This window comes from Pelophylax lessonae, assembly GCF_965119305.1.
Source record: "Pelophylax lessonae genome assembly, chromosome: 4".
In the NCBI taxonomy this organism is placed as follows: Eukaryota; Metazoa; Chordata; class Amphibia; order Anura; family Ranidae; genus Pelophylax; species Pelophylax lessonae.
Genome location: NC_138771.1, coordinates 594,326,119 through 594,349,168, shown reverse-complemented (window position 1 = coordinate 594,349,168; position 23,050 = coordinate 594,326,119). Strand labels below are relative to the sequence as shown.

The following is a 23,050-nucleotide window of genomic DNA, read 5'->3' as shown; positions in this document are numbered from 1 at the left end:
CGGCGGACTCGATGTCCGCCGGCCACACTACGATCGCTCCTGTGAAGGGAGAAAGACAGAGCAGCTTGTGTAAACAAGCTGCCTGTCAGTTCTCCCTGTGTAAAAGTGAAGATCTGACCGTTCTACTATGTAGAACGGTTGATCTTTGCTTTTACACCAATAGCCATGTCCCTACACAGTAGAAAGCACGCCCTTAGGACACACTTAACCCCTCCCTGTCCAATAAAGTTAACCCCTTCCCTGCCAGTGTCATTTTTGCAGTAACAGTGCATATGTATAGCACTGATTACTGCAGTAATGTCACTGGTAACCCCAAAAGTGTCAAAAATGTCAGTCAAGGGTCCGATCTGTCCGCCGCAATGTCGCAGTACCGAAAAAAAAAATCGCAGATCGCCGCCATTATGCGTTAAAAAAAAAAACACCAAAAATGACAAAAATCTTTCTCTTTGTTAGTAAACGCGATAACTTTTGCGCAAACCAATCAAAATACGCTTTTTGCGATTTTTTTTACCAAACATAGGTAGCATAAAACAAATTGGCCGAAAAATGTTAAAAAATTTTGATTTTTACTTTTTTTTTTTGGGGAATTTCATATAAAAAAATGTGAAAAATATTGTTATTTTTGCAAAATTTACGCTCTTTTTTTGTTTATAGCGCGTGATCAAAAAATCGCACAGGTGATCAAATACCAAAAGAAAGCTCTGTTTGTGGGAAAAAAAGGACGTCAAATTTGTTTAGGTACAGCGTGGCACGACCGCGCAATTGTCCGTTAAAGTCACACAGTAAAAAATCGCAAAAAAACCCCTGGTCCTTTAGCAGCCAAATCCTCCGGGGCTTAAGTGGTTAAAAAATGAAAAAAAATTTTTTTTTTTTTTTTTTTTTTAGTGGTCTTTGTAATATTCTAATTTTCTGAGATATTGAATTTCGGCTTTTCACTAGCTGTAAGCCATAATCATCAAAAATAAAAGGAAATGCTTGAAACATATCACTGTGTAACAAATCTATATAAAATATAGGAGTTTCACTTTTAGAATTGAATTACTGAAATAAATTTAACTTTTTGATATTCTAATTTTATGAGATGCACCTGTGTGTATGTACACATACACACATTTCCCCGCTTCTATTGGATTAACTAGATGGTCTTTTTTTCAGCCAGACTAATGCCTCGTACACACGCAACGATTGTTGGCCGTGAATTTTCGGCCAACTTCCGATTTTCGGCTTGTTAATATGATGCTTCCGACAACCGACTGACTTTTCGGCCGAATAAAATCTGGTGTGCATGCTATAAAATTTTTGTTGGCCGTCACCACAACGGCCGATTTTTCGTCAGTCAGTACAGATTTCGTCAGAAAAAAATCTGTTGAGCAAGACTGGGCATGCTCAGAGAAGAAAAAAAAAACACACGGAAAGTCAACCATCACATGACATCACTTCTGAAGTTGGTTTTTGTTGGCCGACAAAAGTGCAGTGCAAGTCTAGAGCACATTTCAACCAACAACACTGGACAAAAGACGGCCGATCGGTCGGCCGATAATCGTTGCGTGTGTACGAGGCATAACTATAACTGATATACAAGCAAGCCCATACATGTACAGATCTGCAGGAGACCCAGCATGGCATCAGTGATCTGCTGATCGCTGGTGCCATGCTTTCAAGGCTCTGACTACAAAAATAAAGGCACATTTTTCTACCAGCAAAAATGTGCATTATATTTTGCATAAAGGTGAACTTAGCCTTTAAAGTTTAATACCGCTCTTCCCAATAAATCCCTTGCCCCAAATTCTTTGCTGCTCCTACTCTCAGGACTCCACTCACCCATCTGCTCCAGGAAAGGCTAGCCCCTACCTAGTGGGATCTTTATATAACTTGCCCCAATTGGTGGTTCTGCAGAATGAGGGGGTTCCTGGCTTACAGCAGGTGATCCTACTCCAATCACCCACCCAACCACCCTGCACATTAACCTGTTAGGTGCTGCAAGTCTGCAACTCAATCAAACCCCCAATGTGTTGTGTAGTGAGTGCAGATCACCTGTAGGAAGGGTTAACACCTGTGTCTGCCCTCTCTGTCCCACACTTTAATTTTGCTATGGCCCATGCAGCCAGGGGAGATCACTTTGCACAGGAGATCCCTTGGAGGGAAGGTTTGTGTGCTTTTTGGGCGATCAAGCAGCAAGGAAAGTTTTGGGATACTTTGTATACTCTGATCTGTAGTATCAGGATATCCCACATCATAAGACCTAGACTGATCAACTGATGATCCGGTGCCATGGAAGGGCCCATGATGGCTGATGGCGTCTACCCGGATTTTTCGGTCCTGGAAGAAGTGCTTCTACCGCCGAGCTTCGCATCGGATCAATCCTGGAGCAACCTGGGCGAGGAATGGACGAGATTGATTTCAGAGCTGCAATGCTGCGAGCTGCCGCACGGTGTCGCCAAAGAACAGACAGAATCGGTTTCCTCGATGTGCGATCCCAACGTGCGCACTAGCAAGCCATGCCGCAGAAGATCCACCAGAGGGCGCAAGCGTCGTTGTAGCAGCAGGTGTGCCATTATCTAATATAGTGTATACTGCCTATTATGGAAGAGTGTTTTGGGGAGGGGGGCTGATGAGAAATCTGGGGTAGGGGTAAAAGGAAGTGCAAGGCAGTAAAAGGTAACAGTGAAAATCTAGGATCCTAGGGGATTTTAGGAGCCATACACAGTGAAAATAAAACCATTGTAACTGTTCATAATAGTATTAAGAACTCATCCAAGCACCCCAATTGAATTAAACATTTGCATACTGGGAACATTTTTACATTGTTTATTTTTTTTAATGCTAGAAAATTAGGCCCCTTTCACACATGGGAGTCCGTCGGCAGACTCCGTTTTTCTCAGCGTAGGATCGATCCGCTGATCCCCCGCTGAGCAGGTGGATGGCAGCACTGTGTGCGGAGACGGAGCTGTCAGGTCCCCGCTGTTCTCTATGGGGGAATCGGATGAGAACGGACCGCCTGTCTGTTCTCATCCGATCTGCTAGACTGATGGAAAATAGGGTTTTCATCCGTCCAGATTTGATGGCCCGGATCAGATGTCAGCGGACATGTCTCCGCTGACATCCGATGCCCCATAGAGATGCATGGGGCATCCGTTCAGATCCGCCTGAAAAACTGACAGGCGGATCTGAACGGTCTGCTAGTGTGAAAGAGGCCTTACTTAGAACTCCCAAGCATTTATATATGTATATTTTCTGAAAGCAGAGACCCTGGAGAATGAAATTGTGACTGTTGCAATTTTTTTTGTCACATTATATTTGTGAAACTCTTTATCAAATGTACATTTTCATAAATAAATGATACCCAAAGTTTGTATGCAATACAATAAACTATATATATATATATATATATATATATATAAACATTGCATTGAGTAAATAGATACCAAACATGTTAAAATTGCACATGCTTGTGAAATGGTGACAAACTATGGTATCTAAGATTGTACATAGGCAAAGCTTTAAAAGCCTTTACAGGTTACCAGTTTATAGTTAAACCCGAGCTATGGCACTAGAATTATTGCTCTCATATTGAGGTTCACGGCGAAACCCTTACATGCGTGGTGCAATCACTGTTTACATATGCGTGCCAGACCTAAATACATGGGGATGGTGGGTGAGGGGGAGGGGATGGGTCCCTTTTGAGCATTGTAAAAAGAATCAGGCAGCTATAAAGCCACTTGATCACTTTTTTATTGGAAAGCCGAACGCTGGCTCTAAAAACCGGTACCAGGAACTGTATCCATATGCCTGGTATAACCGCTTTCTACCCAGGCCATATATATGCTGGACAGCAAGCAGTTAAAGTAAAACTAAAGGCAAAGTTTTGTTTGTCTTTGGCTGGTAGGTATATAATGCCTGTCAGTTTATTTGCTATGTGTGTCCCTATTGGGAGATTTCCCTTTATTTCCCGTCCCATAGCCCCAACAAAATAGTGAGCGGAAATGCTTCCAATGTGAGGAAAAACCCATGTTGTCACCAGAACTAGTGTCCCTATTGAAAAGTTTCCCCTTTCTTCATGTTCTGGGACTGTTAAGCCTCGTACACACGCAACGATTATCGGCCGACCGATCATCCGACTTTTGTCCAAGTTGTGTTTTGTTGGTTGGAATGTGCCTAGACTGCACACAAATTTTCTCGGCCAACAAAATTCTACTTCAGAAGTGATGTCATGTGCTGGTTTACTTTCCGTGTGTTTTTTTCATCTCTGAGCATGCCTAGTCTTGCTCATCAGATTTTTCCCTGTCGAAATCTGTACTGACTGCACGAAAATCGGCCGTTATGTTGACGGGCAACAAAAATTTTATAGCCTGCATACCAGATTTTTTCCAGCGAAAAGTCGGAGTTGGTTATCGGAAGCATCATACTAACAAGCCGAAAATCGGCAGATCGGACGTTGGCCGAAAATTCCCTGCCAATTTTCGACGCGCGTGTACGGGGCTTTATTTTACTCTCGGTGGGGACACAGACAGCAATAAAAACCTGACGGGTGTTCTCAGGGTGGGGACAAGGGATGGGCAGGAGGAACAGGTGCCCTGGGCACAGTGAAGTTCTGCATCCTTGCTTTGGTCACTAGACAAACCTGTCCTGGTACTGGCTGTCCTAATACCTCTCCACTCTGAATTTTAAAAATGTTTTGGCTTCAATTAAGCAGGCCATACATTATGCAATTTTTTTCCCCTCTCTGCTGCTGGTGGCAGTAATCGTACGAAAAAAACCCCTACAGGCTGGTTATACTGAAGTCAGTCGATGAATTGACTTCAGTACAACCAGCCTGCCCATAGGTGGATCAAAATTCAGTCGGTTCCTGCTGAACCGACCAAATTTCAGTCTGTCTATGGCCGACTTTACACTTTAACAGTAACAATAAATGATTGTATTGTGGTCAATGCTGTGTTCTAATGTTACAGTATAATGGAAAACCCAAGCATAATTACAATCAGCCATATTATAGTTAGTAGTAGTTGGTCACATATATAAAGTATCTCACAAAAGTGAGTGCACCACCCCCATATTTGTAAATATTTTTTTAGATCTTTTCATGTGACAACACTGAAGAAATTACCCTTTGCTACAATGTAAAGTAGCGAATGTACAGCTTGCATAACAATGTAAGTCCTCTGTCCTCTCAAAATAACTCAACACACAGCCATTAATGTCTAAATCGCTGGCAACAAAAGTGAGTACACCCCTAAGTGAAAATGTCCAAATTGGGCCCGATTAGCCATTTTCCCTCCCCAGTGTCATGTGACTCATTAGTGTTACAAGGTCTGAATGGGGAACTGGTGTGTTAAATTTGATGTTATCGCTCTCACTCTCTCATACTGGTCACTGGAAGATCAACATGGCACCTCATGGCAAAGAACTCTCTGAGGATCTGAAAAAAATAATTGTTGCTCTACATAAAGATGGCCTAGGATACAAAAAGATTGCCAAGACCTACAGCAGTTTAATAGGACAGGTTCCACACAGAACAGGCCTCGCCATGGTCGACCAAAGAAGTTGAGTGCATGTGCTCAGCATCATATCCAGAGGTTGTCTTTGGGAAATAGACGTATGAGTGCTGCCAGCATTGCTGCAGAGGCTTGAAGGGGTGGGGGGTCAGCCTGTCAGTACTCAGACCATACCCTGCACACTGCATCAAATTGGTCTGCATGGCTGTTGTCCCAGAAGGAAGCCTCTTCTAAAGATGATGCACAAGAAAGCCCACAATGAGTTTGCTGAAGACAAGCAGACTAAGGACATGGTTTACTGGAACCATGTCCTGTGGTCTGATGAGACCAAGATAAACTTATTTGGTTCAGATGGTGTCAACCAGGTGAGGCGTACAAAGACAAGTGTGTCTTGCCTACAGTCAAGCATGGTTATGGGAGTGTTATGGTCTGGAGCTGCATGAGTGCTGCCGGCACTGGGGAGCTACAGTTCTTTGAGGGAACCATGAATTCCAACATGTACTGTGATATAATGAAGCAGAGCATGATCCCCCTCCCTTCGGAGACTGGGCCGCAGGGCAGTATTCCAACATAACAAACACACCTCCAAGACGACCACTGTCTTGCTGAAGAAGCTGAGGGTAAAGGTGAAGGACTGGCCAAGCATGTCTCCAGACCTAAACCCTATTGAGCATCTGTGGGGCATCCTCAAATGGAAGGTGGAGGAGCGCAAGGTCTCTAACATCCACCAGCTCCAAGATGTCGTCATGGAGGAGTGGAAGAGGACTCCAGTGGCAACCTTGGTCATGGAGCTCTGGTGAACTCCATGCCCAAGAGGGTTAAGGCAGTGCAGGAAAATAATGGTGACCACACAAAATATTGACACTTTGGGCCCAATTTGGGCATTTCCACTTAGGGGTTTAGACATTAATGGCTGTGTTTGAGTTATTTTAAGGGGACAGCAAATGTACACTGTTACACAAGCTGTACACTCACTACTTTACATTGTAGCAAAGTGTAATTTCTAAACTGTTGTCACATGAAAAGATATAATATATTTACAAAAATGTGAGGGGTGGACTCACTTTTGTGAGATACTGTATGTGTACATTTATGTTTGAAGTGCACTCCATGTCCCCCCTCCCTTGCACAGAAACCAAGCTATTACTGAAAGCTCAACGTTGGACAGGCTTGGAGTCACGGTGCTAAACAGTAAGAAAGTCTCTCTTTTATCTCCTTTATGAACAGAATAAGAATTTACTAAAACTGGAGCAGACAGTTTTTGAAGTAGCTGTGCATAGTAACCATCAGCTTCTAACATCACCCGGTTCAGTTAAAGGCTAACTCCACCTTTTAGAGCTTGTTACACTGATACTTATGGCAATATCATGGTGCCAAGCTACCACGCCTTATCCCCAACCCCCCCCCCCCCCCCTGCCACAGCGCTGACATTTCCCCCCCTGACTGCAGTGTGGCTACAGTTGTCTGTTTTGAATTTTGTGCAGCTGTGGGAGCAGACCAGAGGTCTGTGAATACATAAACTACAAATCCCATCTGCCACCACAGCAGACTAAAGCCCCATACACACGCGTCGAAAATTGGCAGGGAATTTTTGTCCAACGTCCGATCTGCCGATTTTCGGGTTGTTACTATGATGCTTCCGACAACCAACTCCAACTTTTCGGCCGAAAAAAATCTGGTGTGCAGGCTATAAAATTTTTGTTGGCCGTCAACACAATGCCCGATTTTTCAGTCAGTACAGATTTCGACAGGGAAAAATTTGATGAGCAAGTCTGGGCATGCTCAGAGAAGAAAGAACACAAAGAAAGCAAACCAACACATGACATCACTTCTGAAGCAGAATTTTGTTGGACGAGGAAAATTTGTGTGCAGTCTAGGCACATTCCAACCAACAAAACACCACTCTGGACAAAAGACGGACGATCGGTCGGCCGATAATCGTTGCGTGTGTACGGGGCTTAACTTGCATTTATCAATAGAAAACAAGTGTGGTGACTACGGCACTCATAGTCCATTGACACTCTGTCACTGAAAGTCTGCACCTTGGTTTGGACAGGGAGCTGGAGGAAAAGTCTGTGCAATGATCAGAATTTCCCCATGCCTCCTCTCCACCTTGTCCAATCAGGGAATGAGGTAGGTATATAGCGCCAGCAAATTTACGCAGCGCTTTACATATTTATTATACATTTACTTTAGCCCCTAACCTCAAGGAGCTTACAATCTAAAGTCACTAACTCACATTCATACGTACACATTCTAGGGTCAATTTAGACAGGAACCAATTAACTTACCAGCATGTCTTTGGAGTGTGGGAGCAAACCGAAGAACTCAGAGGAAACCCACACAGACACAGGGAAAACATGATGCTCCAGGCAGGTACTGTTATGGTTGGGATTCGAACCGACAACCCTAGTGTTGCCAGGCAGAAGTGCTAAAGGCTTTCTATGAATGGAGGCAGTGCCAAGCAAGCGCTCCTGGTAAGTGTGCAGAGAGGAAGCTACTTGGTACAGGACCCCGAAGATAGCTGCTCTCTGTGTAGTAGCGTCAAATACTATAGTCATCAGCTTCCCCAGATGTCCATCAGGTATGAGAAATGCGTACTTACATTGTGCCAAGCTGGACCAGTGTAAGTATACAATCCAGATCCAGTGTAAGTATACAATCCAGCTTGCCCTCACTTGACTTTCTGCCTAGAGGGGGAGAGAACCGGATCGTTTTTCCCCGCTACCGACGGCTCCGGTAAGCGAGGAAAACGACCGGAAGGCGGCGGGAGGGGGGCACCTCTCCTACCGCCCATAAAAGGGATCTTGCGGTGAATCCGCCCCTGGGTCATCTTTTATGCTATAGCGGGACCGCCCGTCGTTTAAAAAAATCTCGGGGTTATGGCAGCTATCTGCTGCCATAACCCTGGTATTTAACGTCTGAGTAGCGACAAATACACGGTGGGCGGTCCGAAAGTGGAAATGGAGGGAGTTCACTTCTGTGCATTGTGGTGACCTGTGTTGGACAATATAATTTTTAATGTCATGGACTTCTGCCCTCTTGCCGACCTACGTAACTCATATATGTGATGGAAAAAAGGTGGGCTTTACTGCCGAGATGCTGTACATATACATCCGCGGTGGCCTGAGGATGTGTGCTGACACTGTACTTACTGCATGCTCCAAGACACTTACCACGCTGCTATGAGCTCATTTAGGCCCCTTCACAGCTGGCGTTTTGGGATCTCAGGCAGAATTGTACCAATGAGGTGTTTAAAGCTGGCCATACATTATACAATTTTCTTATTCAATTTCCTTAGATTTACCTTCAACTGTGTAGTGCAACAGCCTGCCTGATTGCAAACAAATGGAAATTGTTTAGGTGTGACCTTGTATGGTTTTGGTAAATCTAAAGGAAAGTTGTACAATGTATGGCCAGCCTAAGATCAGTGAAGTGTGTGTATATAAGGTGTGTGTCTGATCAGTATGGTATATATGAGGTATGTGGGATCAGTCTAGTGTATTAATAAAGTGTGTGGGATCAGCATAGTGTATATATGTGAGGTGTGTGTGTGTGTGGGGTCAGTATAGAGTGTGTGTGTGTGTGTGTGTGTGTATATATATATATATATATATATATATATATATATATATATATATATATATATATATATATATATATATATATAATATATATGTGTGTGTGTGGGGTCAGTATAGAGTATATATGTGAGGTGTGTGTGTGTGGGGTCAGTATAGTGTATATATGTGAGGTGTGTGTGTGGGGTCAGTATAGAGTATATATGTGAGGTGTGTGTGTGTGTGTGTGTGGGGTCAGTATAGAGTATATATGTGAGGTGTGTGTGTGTGTGTGTGTGTGGGGTCAGTATAGAGTATATATGTGAGGTGTGTGTGTGTGGGGTCAGTATAGTGTATATATGTGAGGTGTGTGTGTGTGTGTGTGTGGTCAGTATAGTGTATATATGTGAGGTGTGTGTGTGTGTGTGTGGGGTCAGTATAGTGTATATATGTGAGTTGTGAGTGTGTGTGGGGTCAGTATAGTGTATATATGAGGTGTGTGTGTGGTCAGTATAGTGTATATATGTGAGATGTGTGTGTGTGTGTGTGTGTGTGTGTGTGGTCAGTATAGTGTATATATGTGAGGTGTGTGTGGAGTCAGTATAGAGTATATATGAGGTGTGTGTGTTTGGTCAGTATAGTGTATATATGTGAGGTGTGTGTGGAGTCAGTATAGAGTATATATGAGGTGTGTGGTGTCAGTATAGTGTGAATAAGGCATGTGGGATCAGTATATAGAGTATATTTGAGGCGTAGGGGGTCAGTATAGTATATTTGAGGCGTAGGGGGTTAGTATAAAGGATATATGAGGTGTGTTGGGTCAGTATAGTGTATATATGTGAGGTGGGTGTGTTGGGTCAGTATAGTGTATATATGTGAGGTGTGTGAAGTCAGTATAGTGTATATATGAGGTGTTTGGTGTCAGTATAGTGTGAATAAGGCATGTGGGATCAATATATTTGAGGTGTGTGGGGTCAGTATAGTACATATGAGATGGGGGGTCAGTATAGTATGTATGAGGTGTGGGGGGCAGTATAAAGTATATATGAGGTGTGTGGGATCAGTATAGAGAGTATATATGAGGTGTGTGTGGTCAGTATAGTGTATATAAGGTATTTGGAATCAGTATAGAGTATATATGGGGTGTGTGGGGTCAGTAAAGTGTATGAGATATATGGGATTAGTATAGAGTGTATATAGGATTAGTATAGTGTATATGAGGTGTGTGATCAGTATAGAGTATATATGAGGTGTTTGAGGTCAGTAAAGTGTATATGAGGTATGTGAAATCAGTATAGAGTGTATATGAGGCGTGTGGGATTAGTATAGAGCAGCCTTTCTCAACCTTTTCAACACAGAGGAACCCTTGAAATAAATTTCTGGTCTCGGGGAACCCCTGCTAAAAATTTTAAATCTACAACTCATGACACATTAGTGTGACAGTCAGTGGGAAGAATGCTCCTTACAAATAGCTAAAAGGAACAATGGTGTAATTGGAAACTTATCTGAGCGGCAGAAATTGCCCACTGCTCAAGGAACCCCTAGCAACCTCAGGAGGAACCCTAGTTGAGAAACCCTGGTATAGAGTTTATATTAGGTGTGTGGGGTTAGTATAGTGTATGAGGTATGTGGAATCAGTATAGAATATATATGAGGTGTGTGGGCTTAGTATAGTGTATATGGGATCAGTATAGAGTGTATATGAGGTGTGTGAGGTCAGTATAGTGTATATGAGGCGTGTGTGGGATTAGTATAGAGTAAATATGAGGTGCGTGGGGTCAGTATAGTGTATATGAGGTGTGTGGGGATGAGTATAGAGTATCTATGAGGTGTGTGTGGGGGTCAGTATAGTGTATATGAGGTATATGGGATCAGTATAGTGTATATGAGGTATGTGGGATCAGTATAGAGTGTATATGAGGTATATGGGATCAGTATAGTGTATATGAGGTATATGGGATCAGTATAGAGTGTATATGAGGTATATGGGATCAGTATAGTGTATATGAGGTGTGTGGGATCAGTATAGAGTGTATATGAGGTATATGGGATCAGTATTGTATATGAGGTGTGTGGGATCAGTATAGAGGGTATATGGTATCAGTATAGTGTATATGAGGTGTGTGGGATCAGTATAGAGTGTATATGAGGTGTGTGAGGTCAGTATAGTGTATATTAGTTCTGTGTGGGATTAGTATAGAGTAAATATGAGGTGTGTGGGGATGAGTATAGAGTATATATGAGGTGTGTGGGGGTCAGTATAGTGTATATGAGGTGTGTGGGATCAGTATAGCGTGTATATAAGGTGTGTGAGGTCAGTATAGTGTATATGAGGCGTGTGTGGGATTAGTATAGAGTATATATGAGGTGTGTGGGGGTCAGTATAGTGTATATGAGGTGTGTGGGATCAGTATAGAGTGTATATGAGGTATATGGGATCAGTATAGTGTATATGAGGTCTGTGGGATCAGTATAGAGTGTATATGAGGTGTGTGGGGGTCAGTATAGTGTATATGAGGTGTGTGGGATCAGTATAGAGTGTATATGAGGTATATGGGATCAGTATAGTGTATATGAGGTCTGTGGGATCAGTATAGAGTGTATATGAGGTGTGTGGGGGTCAGTATAGTGTATATGAGGTGTGTGGGATCAGTATAGAGTGTATATGAGGTATATGGGATCAGTATAGTGTATATGAGGTGTGTGGGGTCAGTATAGTGAATATGAGGTGTGGGGGCTCAGTATAGTGTATATAAATGCAAGGGGTTTGTGTATAGTTTACATTTGTGAGGTGTGAGGGGTCAGATAAGTGTATATATGTGAGGTGTGTGTGTGTGTGTGTGTTGGGGGGGGGTCAGCATAATGTTTATATATGAGGTGTGGGGGGGGTCATTATAATGTTTATATATGAGGTGTGTGTGTTGGGGGGTTTATTATAATGTCCATATATGAGGTGTGTGTGGTGGGGGGGGGGGGGGGACAGTATAATGTTTTATATATGAGGGGTGTGTGTGTGTGTGTGTGTGTGTGTGGGGGAGGGGGGCTGTAAAATGTTTTATATATGAGGTGAGTGAGGTGACATTCTATCTGAGCAGAGCACTTATTCTCTCATTTGATTCTCCTCACAGAATTCTCTCCTGAGGGTTCCATCTATAACCAACTCAGTGCTCTCTCTCTCTCTGTATCTCTATGGTGTCTGCTATCACACATTGCCTCTTCCTTCATCCAGTCACATCATTGTGTCATTTTCTGAGGTACAAAATGTCTTTGGTGTCTCCTCTCCTCAGAGATTGTTACATTGTATCGCTCAGGCTCTGTCCTGGTTGTTACAATGTATCCATATCTCTGCCTCTGCTGGGTCTGAATAGAGATTCTTGGGCTGTTTGTATGTTTCTCAGACTTTCTCATGTGTAACATTGTTGTCTTTTCTGTGTTGTTAGACTTCTGAGGACTGTTTTATCATCATGACAGAATGTCACCAGAATATCACAGCGACCAATCCCCGCACCTCCCTTCCCGCCAAATCCCCTCCTCACTCATTATCCCAGCAGAATAGTGTAATGTAGGATCGGTGTCTGTAAAGTAACTAAGCATGCAGCCACTATCCTATTGGATAGTTAGTGCATGTGCCCAAAGAATGAGGTCAGCTGACTACCCGAATATACTGAATGACCAGGTTATTCCATCAATGGATTTTTTCTTCCCTGATGGCATGAGCATATTCCAAGATGGCAATGCCAGGATTCATTGCAGGGGCGTAACTACAGGGGTTGCAGGCATTGTAATTGCAACCGGGCCCCATGCTCCATGGGGCCTGTGCAGCCCCCCTGTACACCTGGATAGGAGGGGTGGCGGGGGCAGCATGTAGAGAAATCACTGTCCTCCTTTTTCCTCCTGTAGCTGCAGGAGGAAAATGGAAGAGATTGGTTCCTCTGTATGCTGCCCCTGACACTCCTCCTATCCAGTTCCCTTTTGTTCTGCTGTCTCTGGGCCCCTGTGTGTCCCCCCCCCCCCCCCAACTATGCTGCCCCCTCTCCTGCCAGCTGCTGCAGGGGATGTGTCACAATAGAGAACCAAGAAGGGGTCGGTAAATATGTAATTTACCAGCTCCTTCCTTTTCTGAATGGACAGAGTCATAGTCAGTGACATTGTAAAAAAAAAATAAAAAATATAAAATGATAAAAAATAATAAAATGAAAATACCAAAAATAAAAACTACTGACAGCAGTGGGTGAACTTCCAGGATCGCAAAGGTCACACTTGCGACCGGGCCCTGGCATTCCACCACCGTGGGGAGTTCCCAAGATGGCAGGAAGGGGGCCCATTGCAGAAGTTGTGAAAGGGTCCCACTGCAAGACCATAATTAAGGGCCCTGCAACAAGAGTAAAGGGCCCCAGGATCAGTGGGAAGAGCCCCAGGCTTGAAGGGAAGGGCCCTGTCCTGGAGTCCCTTCATGGTTTCTTGCACCGGGCCCTGAAGGTTCTAGTTACACCTCTAAATCATCGGGCTCAAATTGTGAAAGAGTGATTCAGGGAGCATGAGACATCATTTTCACACATGGATTGGCCACCACAGAGTCCAGAACTTAACCCCATTGAGAATCTTTGGGATGTGCTGGAGAAGGCTTTGTGTAGTGGTCCAACTCTCCCATCATTTGGTGAAAAATGAATGCAACTAAATAAATCTTGTGACATTGCAGCTTATCGAAACCATGCCACAGCGAATGCCTGCTGTAATCAAAGCTAAAGGCAGGCTAAAGAAATATTTGGGTGTGTGACGTTTTGGTAGCAACTTTTTTATTTTTTTTGGCCGGGCAGTGTATATGTATGAATGTAATGTATGTATGTATGTATGTATGTATGGATCACATCATTTGGGGGCTTCTATGCACATGAGTAGCTTCCAGCTTTACCTGCCAAACTTGTATATTTACACAAAACTATTCACCGATCCTTTACATTGGTTATTTTTTAAAGGCATAATTTACCTTTTGAAGGAAAATGGGGGGGTTGTGGGTATGGCACTGCCTGTTTAGAGATGTGCTGTAGTTATAGATAATGTGTGTCACATAAGTGATATAGTAAACCAGAAATTAATAAAACTGCAAAGCACAAGGTGCAATACAACATGTGCAATTCATGTGAAAAATATATAAAGAAAATGTACAAAAAAAATATCATTGTTAATCCATAAACAGTTCACACTGGGGCGACTTGTCAGGCGACTTGGTCGCCTGACAAGTCGCCTGCCATAGATTAGCACAGGACCCGTTCTAATAGGAGCGACACAAGCCAAAAGGGTCCTGTACTACTTTGGGGCGACCTGGAGCGACCTGCATTGACTTCAATGATATGAAGTCTGTGCATGCCGCTCCGAGGTCGCGGTGCGCGCTGTGCACCGCGACTTCACAGGTCGCCCCGGCAAGTCGGGTCGCTCCTATGTGAACCGGCTCTTAGTGTAGCAAAAAATAAGGAATACCTTTTCAAAGTGCTAAGTGCATGACAAAATGTGCATATGGTATAACAGGCAACGATAATGGACTATATTCAAAGAACATGCTGTAACTTATCATTCACGTGCCACTACATAAAAAAATGCGTTGGTAAATCAATCCCTTCTTGAGATTACATAAAGTCCATAGGTGGCTTGACAAAAGTGACCAGTGCTTAATTAGAGTTCATATTCGGCTTTATAAACACGGGACATGTGAAAACCTCTCCTAAACGCTGGAACTTGACAGCTAATAACCGACGGTTAAAAACGTCCATTTTGCCACGTTTACATGCCGCGTTTATCTGCGTTTGCATTTCTACATTGTAAAATTGTCAGCAATGTATCCACATTGAGAACACCTTTAAAGGAAACACTTATAAATGCGAGTTACCACGTTCATCATTGGAATTCCTAGGAAGTGAAAAACGTGCTGACAAGGTTCGCGTAGCCGAGCAGTGTGTCCGTCACTCATGCTCCCCCCTTCCTTGCAGCACTCACTAGATGAAACTCTCCCTAGGGGGTAGCCAGCAATCACAGTACCCAAGACTGTAGGAAAGGTCATCGGTTAAGAGGATGCCATTTTAATGTGATTGTAAGTCTTGTTTTGTTTTTTTAAATAACAAACGTAACTTACCACCTCTGTGCAGTTGGTTTTGCACAGGGTAGCCTGGATTCTCCCCTTCTTGGGTCCCTCGTTGCTGCTCCTGGTCCCCTCCTCCTTTCGAGTCCTCCCACAGCAAGAAGCTTGCTGTGGGGGCACCCGAGCCGAGCTGCAGCACGTTGTGTCCATTCAGACGTGGAGCTGTTGTTCTGCCCCACCCCTCTCTCCCCTGATTGGCTAACTGAATTTGACAACTACGGCAGCCAATGGCACCACAGCTGTGTCTCAGCCAATCAGGAGGGAGAGTCTCGGAAAGGCCAAGGGACTCGTGGACATCGCTGGATGGAGATGGAGCTCAGGTTTTTTTCATAGTTCAGCTTTTGCAAAAATATATTCAAAGTAGAATTCCAGCCTAACACTAACTATGCTTAAAAATGTCCCCTTCCCTCTCCTCCTACCTATCCTGCCTATCCTGTGTAAAAAAAAAAAAAAAAAAAAAAAAAAAAAAAATGTGTACTCACCTATTTTTAGTTCACTCCGGTCCCATGATCCCCTGTGTCAGTGAGCGGCAGCTGCAGGGGAGGCGGGGGGGGGGGGGTGAGGATGTAACACCAACAACAGCTGGGACATTGAGAGCCTATGGGTGCTATGGGTGATGTCACAGCTCTTGGAATTCCCAGTTGTTGTCTAGTGATGTCTCCTCTCCCCTGCAGCTGCTGCTTATTGACATAGAGTGATTGGACAAGAGCGGACTAAAAATAGGTAAGTATACACATCTTTTTTTTAATAGGTTAGGGGGGTCGGAGTTTACATTTCTAGGCTTGGTTACAGGTAGGCGGGAACTCCCACTTTAGTGCATTCACAGTTTTATAAAAAAAAAAAATGTGCATTTATTATGTTATTTGCATTAACCACTTGCCAACTGCCTAACGACGATTTACGCCGGCAGTCAGCCTCTCACAGGCAAAGTGACGTAGATCTACGTCGCTAGCCTGTGAGGGTCTTGGGAGCGAGCGCGCGCCGCTGGAGGGGCGCTCCCGCGTGGTCACGGACCCCCCGCGTGTGTGACCGGCGGACCCGATGTCCGCCGGTCACTCTGCGATCGTCGCTGCAGAGGGAGAAAGTCAGGCGGCTAGTGTAAACAAGCCGCCTGTCATTCTCCCCTGTGTAGAAACAGTGATCACACGGTTCTACTATGTAGGACCGTTGATTACTGTTTCTACAGCTCAATCCACAGCCAATCACAGTTAGAATCACGCCCCTAGGGACACACATAGCCCCTCCCTCTCAAATAAAGTTCACTACCAGTGTCATTTTGCAGTAACAGTGCATATGTATAGCACTGATTACTGCAGTAATGTCACTGGTAGCCCCAAAAGTGTCAAAAAGTGTCAAAAATGTCAGTCAAGGGTCCGATCTGTCCGCCGCAATGTCGCAGTACCATTACGCGTTAAAAAAAAAAACAACAAAAATGACAAAAATCTTTCCCTTTGTTAGTAAACGCGATAACTTTTGCGCAAACCAATCAAAATACGCTTTTTGTGATTTTTTTTTTTTTTTTACCAAACATATGTAGCATAAAACAAATTGGCCGAAAATGTTAAAAAATTTTGATTTTTACATTTTTTTTTTTGGGGGGAATTACATATAAAAAATGTGAAAAATATTGCTATTTTTGCAAAATTGACGCTCTTTTTTTGTTTATAGCGCATGATCAAAAAATCTCACAGGTGATCAAATACCACCAAAAGAAAGCTCTGTTTGTGGGAAAAAAAAGGACATCAAATTTGTTTAGGTACAGCGCCGCACGACCGCGCAATTGTCCGTTAAATTCACGCAGTGCCGAATGGCAAAATAGGCCCTGGTCAGGAAGGGGGTAAAATCTTCCGGGGCTTAAGTGTTTAAAGGATAAGTTCACCTTTCATAAAAAAGAATAAATGCATACTTTCTTGCAGGTAAAATGTACATTAATGATTTTTTATTTCTAAGAAGCCTGCAGAGCATTGCACATGTGATTAGCAGATCGTGGGTGCAGTATCGGGCTCCTGCAGACTCTCTGTATAGCTGTCTGTCTGTAGCTCCCTTATGGGCAGACAGTTTCTGAATTGCAGGAAGATCAATAAACTATAAGATCGCTCCCCAGCACACTCGGCAGTTCTACAAGCTATCTGCCTCAATGGATAACAGGAATTGTAGTTCATTCATTCACAGAACTCTGTGAATGAATGATGCGGTCGTGTGGGCAGAGCCCTACACGACTGCTGCTTTCATATTGTGACAGTGGGTGCGGGGAGAAGATACCTTGTCCGCTGTCACAGGGAGGGCGGGGAGGATGCTGAGCACGTTACATGTTACACCCTTAATATAGGTCTACCATGTAACATGTACAGAAAGGTGAAGTTAGCTTTTGACCATTTGCTGCCGGTATGTCGCTGGATTGGAAGGGTGATATCTCGGTCACCGCTGCAGCACCGAGATAGCACTTTTTAGGCCCTGCAACTCCCTTCACCGTAAAAGTAATTCTTGCAGCTAAGAAGCTGCTGGAATACTTTTAAAGGCGGCGGAAGGGGGTCCCCCCCTCCTTCTTTGCTTTGCCTTTTACAGGGCTCTCCCATGAGATTGGGGAGCCTGATGAGGATGCAACCAGCGGCATCCGGTTCCTGGGACACAATGAGAGGAACTGATGTTGTTCCTCCCACTTTGTGACATCAGAAACCGGAAGTGATATGTTTTTTGTCACTTGCAGTTTTGGTCTAATGTAAAAAAGCCGTTACCGCATTAAACAAGCATCTGATCAAACAAATCTTGGTTTGATCAGATGTTTTGGAGGGCATAGGAGAGATAAAGGGTCTAATAGGCCTCAGATCTCTCCATAAAGAGTCACAACAACCCATAATAGGCCTCAGATCGCTCCATAAAGAGTCACAGGCACAGCCCATGCTATCACAAGTGATGTTGTTCATCCCTTTAGTGCCGGTTCACACTTCCGCGTTTGCGGAGATCGCATGTAATTCTGAGCGCACTGCTCCTAATTACATGCGATCTGATGTGCAGATGCGAGTTCAGCCATACACTTTGTATGGCTGAATTCGCACTGTATCCGCACCAAACACGCACATGAGGCTTTTTTTGAGCCGCAGTAGAATCGGATCGCACAGTGGTTCACACTTTTGCAATCCGATTCTGTGCGTACTTGCAGATCGCACTGCGATCGCAACTGGGGGTGTCGTTAACTTTTAATTGACACCCCCTGCGTATCGCTTATGGCAGTGTGAACTGCCAGATGTGCGGATGCGATGCAATGCGGGAACACGCTGCATATTCACAGCGTTCCCGCATCGCAGAAGTGTGAACCGGCACTTATGATAGCAATAAAAGAGACAAAAAAAAATTTAAAGATACAGTGTAAATTAAAAAAATTATTTAAAGCACTCCTGTCCACCCATGCTTATGCACAAATTTGAACACATACGTAGGGCCAGGGCTTTTTTTCTCAGTCAATAGGTACAGGAACTCCCCTTTCCAAGTCACCCCTTGTCTCCGCCCCCCTACCCACCTCCTGCACCATTCCTTAGTTCCACCCCCTAAGTACTGCTCCTTTTAGAGAATACAGAACCATGTAACAATTGTGGTACCAAGTAATTTTTATGGAATTTGTTAATAATAACAAGAAAAACAGTAAATTAGATCACATGAGCTAGCAACAATAGATCCCCTCAGCAACAATGAACCACTCGGAAGGAAATACCCCCTCCCCCAGCAACAAAAGATCTCCAGCAGCAATAACAGCTCTCCCTGCAGCCAGCACCAATAGACTCTCCAGCAGCCAGTAGCAATAGACCCTCCCCCAGCAACAATGTATCACTCGCAACAAAATACCCCCTCCCCTAGCAGCAATAGACCCCTAGCAGCAACAACAGATTTCCCTGCAGCCAGCATCACTAGATCCCTCCCAGCAACAACTGACTCCCAGCAACAGTGGAACCCCCACCAACAACAATATACCTCCTGAGCAACAGTAAACGCTCCTCCCCACCCCGCAAAAGTAGATCTCCTCCAGCAACAAAAGATCCCCCCAGCAGCTAGCATTAATATACCTTGAACCCCTTGCCATTACATACAGTCAGTGCTGGAGGTGCCGGAACTGCGTTCCCCCGCGTTCCCGCTGAAAAAAAGTCCTGCGTAGGTCGCACACACATATGTAAACAGTGTTTGCACCACACACATGAGGTATTGCCGTGAACATTACAGCAAGAACAATATTCGAGCACCAGACCTCCTGTGTAATTCTAAACTGGTAACCTATAAAGATTTGTAAAGCCTTGCCTGTGGAGATTTTTAACCACTTCCATAGAGAGCAGTTACACCCCCTTCCTGCCCAGACCAATTTTCAGCTTTCAGCGCTCTCACACTTTGAATGATAATTACTCAGTCATGCAACGCTGGACCCAATCAAATTTTTTTGTCATTTTTTTCACACAAATAGATCTTTCTTTTGGTGGTATTTAGTCACCACTGGGTTTTTTATTTTTTGTGATATAAGTGAAAATCTGTACTGACTGACGAACAATCGGCCGTTCTGTTGAGGGCCAACAAAAATTTTATAGCATGCACACCAGATTTTGTTCGGCCGAAAAGTCGCAGTCGGAAGCATCATACTAACAAGCCGATAATCGGCCGATCGGACGTTGGCCGAAAATTCACGGCCAACAATCGTTGCGTGTGTATAGAGTCTACAAGCTATGGTGCCAGTCATTGAAAATTGATCACACCTGATGTACCGACGGCCTATCTAATTTCTTGAGGCCCTGAAATGTCAGGACAGTACAAATACCCCCCAAATGACCCCTTTTTGGAAAGTAGACATTCCAGGGTATTTAGTAAGAGGCATGGGGATTTTTTTGAAGTTGTAATTTTTTCCCACAATTCTTGGGAAAATGAAGAAATAATTTTTCTTTTTTTTTTACACAAAATTGTCATAATTACAAGTTATTTCTCACACACAGTATATGCATACTTGCAATTACACCCCAAAATACATTCTGCTACTCCTCCTGAGTATGGCGATACCACATGTGTGAGACTTTTACACAACCTGGCCACATACAGAGGCCCAACATGCAGGGAGCACCGTCAGGTGTTCTAGGAGCATAAATTACACATATAATTTCCTAACGACCTATCACACTTTTGAAGGCCCTGGAGCACCGGGACAAGGGAATTACCCACAAAATAACCCCATTTTGGAAAGCAAACACCCCAATGTATATTTTATGAGGCATAATGAGTCTTTTGAACATGTCATTTTTTTCCACAAGTTTTTGGCAATGTGGAAAGAAAATTAAAACTCATTTTTTTTTTTTTTACGCAAAGTTGTCAATTTATAGGATATTTCTAACACAAAGCATGTACATAGCAAAAATGACACCCCAAAATACATTCTACTACTCCTCCTGAGTATGGCGATACCACATATGTGGGACTTTGTCACAGCATAGCCACATACAGAGGCCTAACATGCAAGGAGCACCGTCAGGTGTTCTAGGAGCATAAATTACACATCTAATTTCATTGCAACCAATCACACTTTTGAAGGCCCTGGAACCCCAGGACAATGGAAACCCTCACAAAATGACCCCATTTTGGAAAGCAAACACCCCAACACATAATCTAGGAGGCATTGGCTGCAGATAGGTACTCGGGTACACTGATTGGCTTTAGAAAGGTACTCGGGTAATCTGACGGGGTGCAAATAGGTACTCGGGCACTCTGGGCTGGAGACAGGTACTCGGGTACTCTGATGACAGGTACTCAAAGTACCCGAGTACCTGTCACCAGCCCTTTAGAGTACCCGAGTATCTGTCATCAGAGTACCCAAGTACCTGTCATCAGGGTACCCGAGTACCTGTCATCAGAGTACCTGATGGGCTGGTGAAAGGTACTCGGGTACTCTGATGACAAGTACTCTGATGACAGGTACTCGGGTACTCTGATGACAGGTACTCGGGTACTCTGGTGACAAGTACTCTGATGACAGGTACTCGGGTACTCTGATGACAGGTACTCAAAGTACCCGAGTACCTGTCACCAGCCCATTAGAGTACCTGTCATCAGAGTACCCGAATACCTGTCATCAGAGTACCCGAGTACCTGTCACCAGCCCATTAGAGTACCTGTCACCAGCCCATTAGAGTACCTGTCATCAGAGTACCCGAGTACCTGTCATCAGAGTACCCGAGTACCTGTCATCAGAGTACCCGAGTACCTGTCATCAGAGTACCCGAGTACCTGTCATCAGAGTACCCGAGTACCTGTCATCAGGGTACCCAAGTACCTGTCATCAGAGTACCTGATGGGCTGGTGAAAGGTACTCGGATACTCTGATGACAGGTACTCGGATACTCTGATGACAGGTACTCGGGTACTCTGATGACAGGTACTCGGGTACTCTGATGACAGGTACTCGGGTACTCTGATGACAGGTACTCGGGTACTCTGATGACAGGTACTCGGGTACTCTGATGACAGGTACTCGGGTACTCTGATGACAGGTACTCGGGTACTCTGATGACAGGTACTCGGGTACTCTGATGACAGGTACTCGGGTACTCCGATGACAGGTACTCAAAGTACCTGAGTACCCATCATCAGAGTACCCATAATCAGAGTACCCAAGTACCTGTCACCAGCCCATCAGAGTACCCGAGTACCTGTTATCAGAATACTTGATGGGCTGGTGACAGGTACTTTGATGGGCTAGTGACAGGTCCTCTTTATTGGGGGGGGGGGGGCAATCAGTGTGTTTTGGGGTGCACTGTATTCTGTAACTAGCTGTAACCACAATCTCCTCCTCACACAAGATCAGTGTGTGAGGAGGAGAACATGGTGACAGCTAGTTACCGTGTTCTCTGTTGCCACTCTGTGACTGGCTGTGATTGACAGCCGGTCACGTGGTAAAAAGCCAATTTCATTGGCTCTTTACCTAGATCGGGGATTGGCTCTGTCCGAGGGATGAGCCTCGTCCTCGATCGCCGCGCTGCACGCCCCCCGGGGGCGCGCAGTAGCGGGGAGAGCGGGCCGCCGTCATATGACGTCGGCCCGGATCGGTAAAGCCTTCCTGCCGCTGTCATTTTACAATGAGGCGGTAAGGAAGTGGTTAAGTACCGTAGTTTGTTGCTGTTTCACGAGCATGCACGATATTAAAGCGTGACATGTTGGGTATCTATTTACTGTACATGGCATTATCTTTTATATTTTACCAAACCATTGGGTGTTATATTGTGATTTTGTGCAATGAAATTCACTAATGTGTATTTTTTTTCCAAAAATAGTGTTTGAAAAACCGCTGCACAAATATCGTGCAACACCCAGCAATTTATTTTCCAGGGCCTCTGTTTAAAATATTTTACAATAAAAATAATGCATTTGAATATATTGTTTTGGGGGTTCTTAGTAATTTTTTAACAAAAAATGTAGATTTTTACATATATTGAAAAAGAAAAAATGATTTCCCTTTGGGATTATTAAAGTATTCAGATATGTGAGAAGTGTCAGAATTGGCCCAGTGTTGAAGTGGTAAAGTCTATAGAGCAATGAAGCCAAATTCAGTGTGTTGCTGGCCCACAGCACAGGTTCCTGCATTGTTTACCTCCAGCCCTAGGTCTGTGTAGAAATACAGACCTTCTGTTTAAGCAATACAGAGCTGGAGCTCCTAAAGCGGAACTAAACCCTCTTATCCTTTGCAGCAACAGAAGCTGCCATCTTAGCCTCTATTTGATCTGAAGTTGCCAACTTGCCATTGTGCTGCACATTTGATCAGTTATGATACCAGCCATTTCATGGCTTGACAATTTGATTGAGGGCACAAGCAGCTGAGACAACTTTGGAAGACTGGCAACTAGGTG

General features: G+C 44.1%; 1 protein-coding gene across 1 annotated transcript in view; it reads left to right on the top strand.

The window, feature by feature from the left end:
* Positions 1–2,271: 2,271 nt before the first annotated feature.
* Positions 2,272–23,050, top strand: part of ZGLP1 (zinc finger GATA like protein 1) — a gene marked incomplete at its 5' end in the record, with an annotated part of 64,039 nt that continues 43,260 nt past the window's right edge. Inside the window, one exon of the mRNA XM_082254143.1 lies at positions 2,272–2,546. Within this exon, the coding sequence (XP_082110269.1) occupies positions 2,272–2,546 (275 nt within the window). The remainder of the gene's footprint in view (positions 2,547–23,050) is intronic.